Raw genomic sequence first — 11993 nt, forward strand, 5'->3', positions numbered from 1 at the left:
ATCAAGACTACAGTACTTATAAACAAAAACAAGGTTTCAATTGTGGCTATTCAATATATTAATAATTTCCCTGGTTATTCCTCTTTATTTGACAGGGATTGGTTTCCAAATTAAATGAGACCAGCAATACAGTAATCAAACGTTACATCTTAGAAAGCGGTGAGGATCGGTTACGCAGCATTAGGCCAGCAACTTTTTGGGGTGAGACATAAGTAGTACCATTTTTCACATACATGTACAATACTGTATTGAAGGAGGAAAAAAATATATATCCGACATTGTCTTCTTTTAGGAAGCTGCATGACCAAACAAGCATATTGTGACTTGATAGTTGTTTCAGTCCAACTGGATGTAAAATGCACTGCGTTGGCAGGGATCTGCTGTTGTGATGGTACCATGTGCAGTGAGCAGTGGAGGACCTGGGACTTGGCAGTGAAGCAGGTGACGTTAACATAACAATTGAGGACCCTCTCTGCTTCTTCCACCCGTACACTTCTCTGTAAATGCCAATATTTGAGGTGAGGGGTTAAGGTAGGACAGGAAGTTCTGCAAAGTAGAGCAACAATTAAGGATTAAATCTTTTTACAAATGTTTTGCTTTATTTAGATAGGATAAATACAAATGTTTATATAGTACTTCATAGACTTGTTTTCCATTACTTCGCTCTGTAACCAATCCTGTACTGTAGTTTAACATGTCAGTACCCATCACTCCTTATACACCTGTATATACGTATACAGTATATTTATGCATATTGTGTGTGTGTGTGTGTGTGTGTAAAAATATGTACGTGTAGGCTTATGTAATGATATGTTAATTTTATTATTACTGTATAGCCTTGCATGCCAGTAATTGAGACATTCAGTGACGGAGAGCCTTATGCAAAAGTGACAATACCTATCTGGATCTTGTGAACTGTTAATAATAAGAACAACTATTACCTTGGACTCGCGGACAAGGGTTGTTGCTTGGCAACATGGGGAGGCAAGATATCCTACGTGGTTTAAATTGAATTACCAGGAGTCTGTCTCTCCTTGGCCACAGCTGGACCTTATTTCATTGTATCAACAAGCTCCCTGGGAGGGACACGCACAGTCACAGTGGCACGTGGCAGTTCTGTGTTGTACCGTACCTTTTATGTTCACTCGAGGGCTGCTTAGAAAAGACCGCATTCTTTAAGGTTTTCTTTGATGATGATGTCTGTCACGGCGTTGAACACAATCTGGACGTTCTCTGTGTCAGTGGCACAGGTCAAGTGGGAATAGATTTCTTTCACGCCCTTCTTCATGTTCAGTTCTTCAAACTGGGCCTTTATGTAGTCGCTGGCATCCTCATATGTGTTGGTACCTACACAGAAATTAGAATCGTCACGGTGAGCCTGACCTTTCAGTTTAATGTGTTTAAGAGCCCTGTGGCTCTCTTTGAAAGCAGTTGTATATCGAGATTATTTACTTAATTGAAATTAATTTAGTCCTTGTTTCTTTCATCTGATCAAAATGCTTTGGCTCAGGGAACCTCGTCACATGGAGGAGAGTTTGATGCTGTCGTCATGTTTTCATTGGGCCTCATACTTGAATGTATTCAACAGCTATTCATATTTTATCCTCAGAGAATGGGCAGTTGTAATATGCCATGTGTATAATATAGTATAATAAGTATAATATTACCAATACTTGAGTTAAATCAGTCTGTAGTCTTTGCACCATGGCACTGCTCAGAGAATTGTTGCACTTTCCACACGGAAGGATAAAACGTTCTCCATTGGTAAAACGGCTTTGTTGTAGGAAACTCTTGCACAACTCTCTAACTTGTGACTGTTGCTTCATGACTGACAGTTATGGTCTCATTCTCTAAGTGACCTCTAACCATTCCACCAACTTGTAATTATCACCCAAATACGTACATCAGTCAGCAGCTGTAAAACTGACAGAGTGGCAGCAGACACAGTTCCTAAAACATTAAAGAGCTTAAAGATTTGGTCCTTCCAGGCCCTTAGCCAGGTTGATGGATCTTATGTCATTGCTGTCAGGCAGAAACATTTTTTTCGTAAATGAATGTCCTGCTTTGTCATACTACAGTGTCACACAAAAGTAGCAAAAATAGCCAATCTACAAGCTCAAAGCATATCGCGTTGAGTCTGTCTGTGGGTTTTATAAATAGTGAACCAATGAAAAGTATTAACAAGAGCTTGTGACTAAATAATAACTAAATTGGATACATTGGAACACGGGTTATTTTCCCATTTTCTGAAAAGTAACAGTTTTGGACAAAAGGTTTCCACCCGACAGCGACGATGTGTTCTTAGCTAGCCTAGTCTGTGGGACTCACCATCATAGTCTGGGAAGCAGATGCTCAGGTGGACTTTCTTGATCTTCTCCAGGAAGAGATCCTTCTTGTTGAGGAAAAGCACGATGGAGGTTGTTGCAAAGAATCTGTGGTTGCAGATACTGTTGAATAGATGGAGGGACTCGTGCATGCGGTTCTGAAATGGTAAAAAAAAAAGGAAAAAAGTGGATTCACTGACATAATGTATGTTTCTTGATTGTACTTTATAGTGCGGTAGTAATGAGGCTTGAGGTTGGTCATGCCTACTTACCACTTCATCATCCTCTACAAGCACCATGTCGTATGCGCTGAGTGCTCCGCAAAAGATGATGCAGGTCACACCCTCGAAACAATGGATCCACTTCTTTCTCTCTGATCTCTGGCCACCCACATCAAACATCCTATTCATCAGAGAGAGCGAGAGAGAGACGAAAGAAAACTCAGCCAGAGCCATATTGGACATCCAGATACAATAAAGCTTGTCCAGTATGTGTCTGACCAGCCTGTAGTTGGTGTGGTAACCGGAACGCTCGCCCCAAAACACACTCGGCCCCATTTTTGTCGCGACAGCTCGCCCCCAGCGGGCGGAACACTCGCCCCGCTTGGCGCGGAACGCTCGCCCCCAGCAAGGCTGACCACTCTGCACGCTTGGTGAGAACCGACTACAGCCTCTAATATAACGTTAGGAAGCAGTTAAGCAAAGTCACAGCGACGGAGGCGTGCCATCTGAAGCGGATTTGAGCCACGAGAGGCACCGCTGAGCGAGCCGTCAGGCGAGCGAGTCGCCGTGCTGAATGTTGCGAAGGTCGCCGGATTTGTGTGTCCGACTGTTCCGAGGTCACCGGATTTGTGGGTCCGACCGTTTCCGAGGTTGTCGGATTTGACTGGGGCGAGTGGACTTTGGTGTCTGGACATAAGTTTGTCCGACCACTCCGAGGTCGCTGGATTTGACCCGGGGCGAGTGTGTTTTGAGGCGAGTGTTCTTGTATTCGTTGGTGTCACTGGTACAGTTTGACTAGTTATTAGCAAGACTAACCTGAAGTGCAACTCTTTGCAGGCAAACTGTTCTTCAATTATACCAGTTGTCTTGACTCGAGATCGCAGCACATCTTGCTCATTGGGCAAGAAGTCTGGAGAGGTGATTCTGTCCATTTCATTCAGGTAGCTGTGGATGTCAAATTAGAAAATTATTGTAGCGGTCCCGTAGCATAAAAGAAAATCTAAAATAATTGCATTTGTCTACTATACTGTAGCAACTGTTCAACAGTGGTGGACGGACTTGAAGAAGACATGAAGTCATAAAGACTGTATCCTAGCAATATAGATAGACTATACTTTACTATCTACCCAAATCTGTATACACAAAGCATAAAGAATGTTGGGAGTTGATTGGATGTTCCCAAATTGCAAGAAGGTACAGTAAGTAAGTGATGAGGAGGCTGACTCACTAGCCAGCAGAGTCGTTAAGTTGGAACTCAGCTGCTCTCTCAAAGGAGGCCTGCACGCCAGTGTCCTTCCACAGCTTCTTGATGACATCACCCAGCTCTTGAGGCATTGTGCCTTCCTCAATGGAGTCTGACAAGTTCGACAGCTTCTGTGCATCTTCCTGTGATTGTACATTTACAGTACATGCATAGAGTAAAAGGTATGGCATTAGTACTCTGGGAGTGGCACAGTTTAGTATTAAAATGTTATATCGGTATCTATCTATCTATCTAGTATCTACAGTATGTCTGTCTGTGTGTATATATATATGCATACACACACACACACACACACACACACACACACACACACACACACACACACACACACACACACACACACACGTTAGTAAGTATGCATCACAAGACCTGTCCAGAGCTAGCGCCAAAGTCGATCCCCAGCATCTCCATGCCTCTGATGATAGCCAGAGCAGACTGCAGGATGTTTCCAAAGATGACAGCTCTGAACTCCAATTGTTCTTCTCTTGTATAACCACCTTGATGGAGAATCCTTTTGTAGAAGGAAAACAGTTTGGGGAGGGGAATCCGTGTCAGTGGAAGGTAACCTATTATATATATATATACAATTAGGTTACCTTCCTCTGTGGGTCCCTGTATACAGTATATCTCTTATTCATATAATGTATGATAATAGTGTGTGTATGTATGTGTATATATATATATATATATATATATATATATATGTGTATGTGTGTTTGAGTTTTATTATACAGTATATTAGTCTAGTTGAAATTGTTATTTATATCATAATCAAGTAGAGTATATTGCCAAAAACATATGCCAATCATTGCTGAGGACTTATTTAGTGACTGTGTCAAAACTACACAGTAAAATCCTCTGTTCATTTATCCATTTTTTTTTCTCGGCATGTACAAATGTAACCAAGCCTACACGCTCTGAGGTAAATTAATTTGCAGTGCCAACCTGTGGTATGTTTCCATGTGACTCCGCATTTACTCTTCTAGCTAAGTTATGCAGTCACAGTGCACTAAGGCAAGTGCTGACAAATATGGATGATTGCGAAACAGCCAGTTGTGGGGGCATTTTTAGCCTACTCAGAGTGAGCTCAGAGGGATTTGCCTCTGAGGGAATTCCTGGGAACTGACATGGTGTATGTGCAACATAATAAATTATATAGTCCGTTATAGTTTTACTTACTTCATTTGTTTTACAATGGTGCTCTTCCCTGACTCACCAGCGCCTAGTAGAGAGAACAAACATTGAGAGCCCTGATACTGTGTTCACTGATGTAATGGAACACATCCTATAATCCTATAACCCATAAAAAGCAACAGAATGTACCAAGATAATACAAGCTATTTTAGAGGAATGTTCCTCCAAAACAAGAAGGGGATATGGCTTTTTAACATGAATATATTTTGATTGTGATTGCATTTATAAAAATGACCCAATTTTATTGCAGGCAACAGGAATAGCATGTAAGATCTTGCAATGCTAAGGGGACACCCCTGAGTGTTCTCCATGTCACGGCACAACCAATGATTGATGTCCAGGAGCCAGTAGCCTCTAAGGCACGCTGAGCTCTCTGTCTATCTGCAGACTAATTGGTTGATCTGACAGCGTCAGTCCTCTTGGCTCAGACAGCCCTCTGCCATTGGCTCACTACTCTGTAGAAAGTATTATAGCTTTGGCCCGACTGGGGTACCGTAATGGGCTTATTTTTGCTAAATTGTAAAGTGGTAACATGATTGTGTCATTCACTGGTTTTGGCCACAGCGGTGGAGTTTTTTTCTTTTTCTTTTTAATAGCCTTTATTCTTTGCCGGCCTATAATTTTCCTTGGTATTGCTCTAGCTCAAGTTCTCCTGTGCTTCTGTGCCCTGGGGGTCAGAGTGCATTCAGGTTTTCAGTGCAGTGTACTGTAGGTAATGTTAAGTATGATTACACTTTCAACCAGAAAGGGCAGAAGGAATTAGTGATATCACCTTTGTAGTAGTGCTGCAAATTGAAAACCTGACTACACTTGGACATCCATGTCAGGGAATACCACTGCTGCATTCAATCCCTTTCCTATTGTCTATGGAAGCCCACAAGGTGGCACTCTTCTCTGCTTTTAATATCCTGGTCCAAACTGATTTACTGTATCTCTGTCTCTTGAAAACAGCCATAATCTACAAATGCAATTATACAGTAGATACTTTGTTACCACAGGCTTCAGTGGTGCTTTGCCTTCTTGCTATATTTATTTGACCATAACGTATTCATTTTACATACAATTCTAAAGCATATTAGAACACATACAAATACAGCATGCAGTTATCATATCCTGCATAGGGATTGTTTATTTCCATTGTAAATTCTTTAGTGTCGACTTTCATTTTATATAAGGTTTTGCTTGTTTGTTAAGCACTGAAAAACTTTTGACTCTGCAACACGGCACAGCAGTAAACTTCCAATGTGATAAAAGCTATCCATCGTTTGCCTTTATTTAATTGAAGGTATTGTAAATCAAGTGAAAGCACATTGCACATGGGTGTTTTGTAACTTGGTACATTTACTCAAGTAAAAATCTGAGGTAATTTAATTTATTTGATTATTGCATTTTTTTTAATACTTTATACTTCTACATCTCTGAGGCAAATATCGTACTTTTTACTCCACTACAATTGTTTGATAGCTTTAGTTACTAGTTACTTAATAGATTTATATTATCATACATTAACCACTTGAGCCCTGTTATACTTTAGCTATTTGAAAATAGCCAACCTAAAAGCTCACAATGCGTTGCGATTCGACACGTTGTGAACTTGTAGATCAGCTATTGTCGATAAAAGTAAAACTTAAAAAAATTAAAAAAAACTTTAGTACTTTTACTTCAGTACAAGCATGCCAATACTTTTGTTCTTTCACTCAAGTTAAAATTTTAATGCAGAACTTCTTCTGACTGAGTATTAATACATTATGATATTGCTACTTTTACTTAAGTATCTTGGGAGTACTTCTTCCATCACTGGAAGAATCAAAGGAGGACACACCACCAAGTGAATATAGACTAAACCCGTTAGGTAATAAGATTGGCATATCATCGCTGCTCTGCAGTGATTTGTTTAGACCGCACGTAGGCTGTGATCTTTTAAGTATTAATGTGCTTACATTAGATTTGAGAAGTCGGCCTTCATTCTTCACGGTTGCAAATGTATTGTTGACATAATTTCAAGATCATTGAATTTCATCAACCACTATTTCACTAAGATGTGCTTAGTATGTTTAATGTGTTTCCTCAAATGCATGGACAATTTACCACAATATTTATAACTGTTGAGGAAGTTGAATTTCCCTGTATATCCAATGCTTGAGCCTATCCTTGGCTTTAATTGTAGGTATTTCTCTCTTAGCTGATCAAGTAGACTTCAAGGGTGAAGTCACTGTTCAGCCCCTTCATCCACCACTGAGCCTCCTTAAACCCCCGTCTTAGGGGATGAAGAATCTTTCTCAGTGAGATTTTCAGTGTCTCAAACATGTGTAAAGATGCTGACAATAATTTATTATTTCAGGTTTTATCTTTAGAAATAGATCTCCAAAGATGAAGTTAGCTATATAATGAGTTTAGTTAATTTTATAGATGTTCTTAAATGTGTTGTTTTCCTACAGGAGAGATCGTTTAGAGGGCTATAGAAAGGACATTGAAGAAGCTTAGCAGATTTATGTTTTATCTAGGTGGCTTACAACACCCTTAATTCGTCTGCTGGCCTTTCTCTCTCATATGCCTCATAAGTCCTTTCACTTCCATTGCACACAATTAAACTGACCGTTTATCTTTTATGTTCTAATAAACTAATAGAGGAATCTTATACAGGAATATTAAATCTATAGGGCCTTTAAATCCCCTGAGAATTATCCACTTTTTTACTAAGCAGTGAATAGATGTGTCTTGGTTTTACACCTCCTGAGATGGCCCATGTCCAATAATAAATGCAAGGCAATAGTGCCTGAGGGACACATCCTGCTATGACCAGTTTACAAATTACACATTTTTCAGTGATGACAGTTGTCTTTGAAGAACAGTTGTCTCTCTTCTGAGCCATGTAATAACTGGTTTGGCTCTTGGGAGTCTGAGGAAAAACACTTAAAATAGTAGCTTCACAACTCCAATTCAGGTCTTTTACCTGCATATGTGCATGCATTTAGAGGCGTGTAACCTGGATAGATTCTACTGTAGTCCAGGTGAGATTACTGTTCAACTCTGTGCAGACCTCACACTCAAGAAAAAGGTTATAAAGCTACAAAGTGTGTTCTGTATAATAGTGAAATTGAAATCTGTGAACCTAACCACCTTTTGTATACTGGTGGCTGTGCTGTCTTGATGTAAAGGTCTTTGAGCCTTAATGGCCCCAAGGCACTTTATATAATGATTCTTACTTACCAAGCAATAATAGCTTGACTGTCTTTGCATCCTTATCAGCATCCTCCTTGAGTTGTTTCTCCAATTCCTTAGATTTCTGGTCCTCTGCACTTCCTCCAGCACCCATTCTTTCTTCCTCAAGAGCCTCAAGATCCTCGAGGAACGAAATTTTGACGGTTCTGTGTGACTGTTACTGAGAAACTGGACGCAGCTAAGGCGATTTCCAAGTGGAGAGGGATTGAGAGGGAGGCGCTTGAGCTCTTCCTGACTTATCAGACCTTACTCGATTAGTTCATCAGATGGACTACGCTCAAGGGTCAAGACACACTAGCATCCACTCTCTAATTCCCTGACTTAAAACCCCTGTCTTAGGATGTGCGCCTTCCTGATTGGCCAGTCAATCCAATTAGCCTAATAAGGACAGCAGTGAAGGTTGTAAAAAGGGAAAAATCTTAACATCCTGCAACTGTTTTGTGTGCTTAGTGAGCTATAGGATAATAGGATAATTCCTTTAACAGGTCCGTTCATGAAAGTCCTTGCGGTGTTGTTTCCAATGAAAGCTGAAATCAATTTATAACAAGTCAGGGTGTTCATGTGGTAGCCAGGTGAATTCTCCAAGTATTATAAGAAAAAAGGTATAAGGTTATTACTTTAGCCCTGGTGGTATTTGGTTTCATAATATATTTGTATGTGTGTGTTTGTGTGTGTGTCTGTGTGTGTGTATTTGTACCTTAGTGCTAGGTATGCTCTTAGTTGCTTGTTTGAGAAGAGAATGCACTTAAGACTTCTGGTGATTAGTAGTTTTCTTGCCTACCTTTGTTGAATGCACTTATTGTAAGTCGCTTTGGATAAAAGCGTCTGCTAAATTACTGTAATGTAATGTAATGTAATTTGTGTATGCATGCAGGCATGCATTACTAAGGTGCAGCAGGTACATTGGGGAAAAGGTGACATTTCAACTGGCGTTCTGGTCTCACTGAAAACCTCAGTGTATTCCTCAGATCTCGGTCACATGGACATAGCGGGGAGAGAGGCATTAAGATCCTCTAAACGACTTAAGTTTAAGACGTTTAAATCCCAGGTGGTGCCGGCTAATAAAAGCAACTGCCACTTTACCATGGTTCTTGCTTGGTGGGGGCAGGGCTCAACTTTTAACAATATCCAAATGTGAGAATAAAATAATTTAATCTTTGTAATTAACTCTCACAAGGGTTCAGCCCAAAAAATAGCCGAATATATAAAAATATTATTTGTGTGTGAATGGTTGTTTAAATGTTTGTTTGTAAATGTTGCAAAGGTTGTTATGTACAGTTAGTGTGTTGTGGCATGATTGAATTGGTAATCTTTGAACCGTACAGAGGTAATCTTCCGGATTACAGTATGGATGGAGGTCAGTGGGTCTTCATCCCCGTGTGAGTGTTAGACCATATTATTATTCCGCAGCTAAATATATTGATTGATTGATTGAATACTTTATTAGTCAGAAATGTAAGCAACATGTGGTACAGTCAGACATTAAGGCTAAAAAATATAACACAAAACAGTCCTGGGGACTTGTTTCCATTGTGGTCCTATGAATTCAATTCATCAACATAGCATAAAGAATTTGCACAATAATACATGTCATCAACAAATAACACTATGTACAAAATGGAATTCATTGTTATTTGTTATTGTTTTTATTTTGTTTTTACCTGTATGTTCAAGATAAAGATGATCAAATCAAAAGAGATGGGAAAATTACATGGTCTCCTGATAAATGTTTTTTCAGGCCAATTTTGAAAGAAACCATTGTTACACATCATTTAATGAATGGTGTCAGCCTGTCAGGGCATTCCACATTTTGGTGGCAGAGTTGTCGAATGAGAATGTTCCCATGTTTGTTCTAAATGTGGGTGGTACCAGATCGTGGTTGCTCCCTCTAGTGTTGTGGGTGTCACTCACTTTGGAGAAGTAGTTTGACGGGTATGAGGGTATTGTGGGCACTTTCCCTTTGACTATCTTAAATACCAATCCCATTATATTTTCTTGACCCTGTCTTCTACCCTGTGCCTTAAGGCAGAGAAGTAGTCGTATCAGCTTGTTTTGGGAAGTCTGAAGCTTAGTTTTTAGTGACATTGGGATGTTGGAGAACCAAGAGGTGCAAGCATAATCAAAAAGGCATTGGATGAGGGCTCCAGCTAGAGTCTGGAGAGCACCTTTGTTGCCCAAAAATCTTGTAGTGACTTTATTACTGGTCTTTTCTACATTGAGGGCAGAATTTGAACTCACATTTATCATAAGCCCATTATAAAAAAAAGGCTTCTAAAGCCTAACCTAAGTTTTCTGAAAAACATCAATGTTATATAAAGAAAACGACAACAAAAATCATATTGCTATATATTTAGCAACAACTTATGTGACACAGATGCTGTCCCGGATGCTGAATCGTATAGGTTTAACAGGTCTAAATGGGTTAAGCTTACAATTTGCTTATTGTAATCCCCTGGATAGTGTACATTTTGTTCAGTGTATGATAAATATACTGTGTTTCTTCTCCATGGATGATCGAAATGTTGTTTGAGATATAATTATTCTGTTTTTCATTTATATTCCTGTTAATAGTTTGTTCTATGAGTGGTGTGCAGATGTGCTCTCCACTTTGCCATTAAAGTACTTGGCCAACTGCAGATCGAATGACAACATTTCTGGTGAGTGAGTGAGTGTGTGAGAGTGGAGTGGTTGTCTGTGCGTGGGTGGACAAAATAAATTAAATATGTTGCATGAAATTATAATGTCCTTTCATCCACTGTCTGCCTGTATGTTCTCAATGTGGTATCAGTCCAACTTGTCATGGCTAACGACATGTAACATCATTGTCAGAAATAACATTTAAACAAAATTGCAACCACTTTCAACCTGACATCCCTATCTTCGGAAATGTCATTATATTGTCAGAAATAGTCAACATTCTTTCAAAAAAGTAAAAAAAGATAAGAAAAACCCAGATGTACAAGCTCAAAACGCATCGCAATGCAACACATTTTGAGCTTGTATGGCTATCTTCGCTATTTGTCATATGAAAAGTATGCAGGGCTGAAGTGGTAAACATGTTAACATAAAAGTGCTTGTGTGCATGCATGCACATGTGGGGGATCTCAGCTTTTGTCAGATATAAGAAGGGGGGCTCCAAGGAAAAAAAGGTTAGGAACCACTTAGTACATCAAATATAAAGATGAATCATGCTTTCTAAAACTAACTGGGTCAAAAAGAATGAATATCATTTAATATTTACTGATTCTGGATACAACTATATTTACTAAAGGGGATTTTTGTCAGTGTTTGAAGTTACTGAAAGTTTACTGTTATTTTTTATTTTGCTTTTAATTACAAAAAGTATACCTTTATATTATTGTCTATTCTCTAAGATTGCATTAAGGGTGAGTAATGTTTCTTTTTGGAAAGAGTGTCTTCATGGGGAAACCTGAACTAAAACATGCCTTGATCCTGCCAAGCTGCTTTGTTGTAACTGATAATATGGAGTCACTGATGAAGAGATGATGAAGAGGTTTGGACATTTGGCTTTGTTCCAACTGAGTACCTCTTTCACTGAGTTGCACACAACAGCATGTGTAACTGATATGTAAAACACATGCCAGCTTATCAATTCCTATTGTGTATCGTTTTAAGTGTCACAACTTCCTACTTACGCTTGTGGTTGGGTGGAGATGAAGAAACTATTGTGTAATTAAGCTTAACCACACCCAGTAGCAATGAGGTAGTCAGTAAGCCTCCAAGTATTAAACAGTACCCCAATGACCA

At 39.4% G+C, this 11993-nt stretch overlaps 1 protein-coding gene across 1 annotated transcript; it reads right to left on the reverse strand.

Annotated features, from left to right (window-relative positions):
• Nucleotides 1-1156: 1156 nt before the first annotated feature.
• On the reverse strand, nt 1157-8581 carry gnat2 (guanine nucleotide binding protein (G protein), alpha transducing activity polypeptide 2; the record flags this gene model as incomplete). Its single annotated transcript, XM_080444472.1, has 8 exons — nt 8214-8581; nt 4989-5031; nt 4179-4320; nt 3774-3931; nt 3362-3490; nt 2597-2726; nt 2329-2482; nt 1157-1347 (listed from the first exon to the last, which is right to left on the reverse strand). Exons 1-8 carry the CDS (start codon nt 8317-8319, stop codon nt 1157-1159), a joined length of 1053 nt encoding a protein of 350 aa, XP_080300598.1. The 5' UTR covers nt 8320-8581.
• Nucleotides 8582-11993: the final 3412 nt, after the last annotated feature.

This window comes from Gymnoscopelus braueri (genome assembly GCF_963280865.1).
Source record: "Gymnoscopelus braueri genome assembly, chromosome: 12".
Lineage (NCBI taxonomy): Eukaryota > Metazoa > Chordata > Actinopteri > Myctophiformes > Myctophidae > Gymnoscopelus > Gymnoscopelus braueri.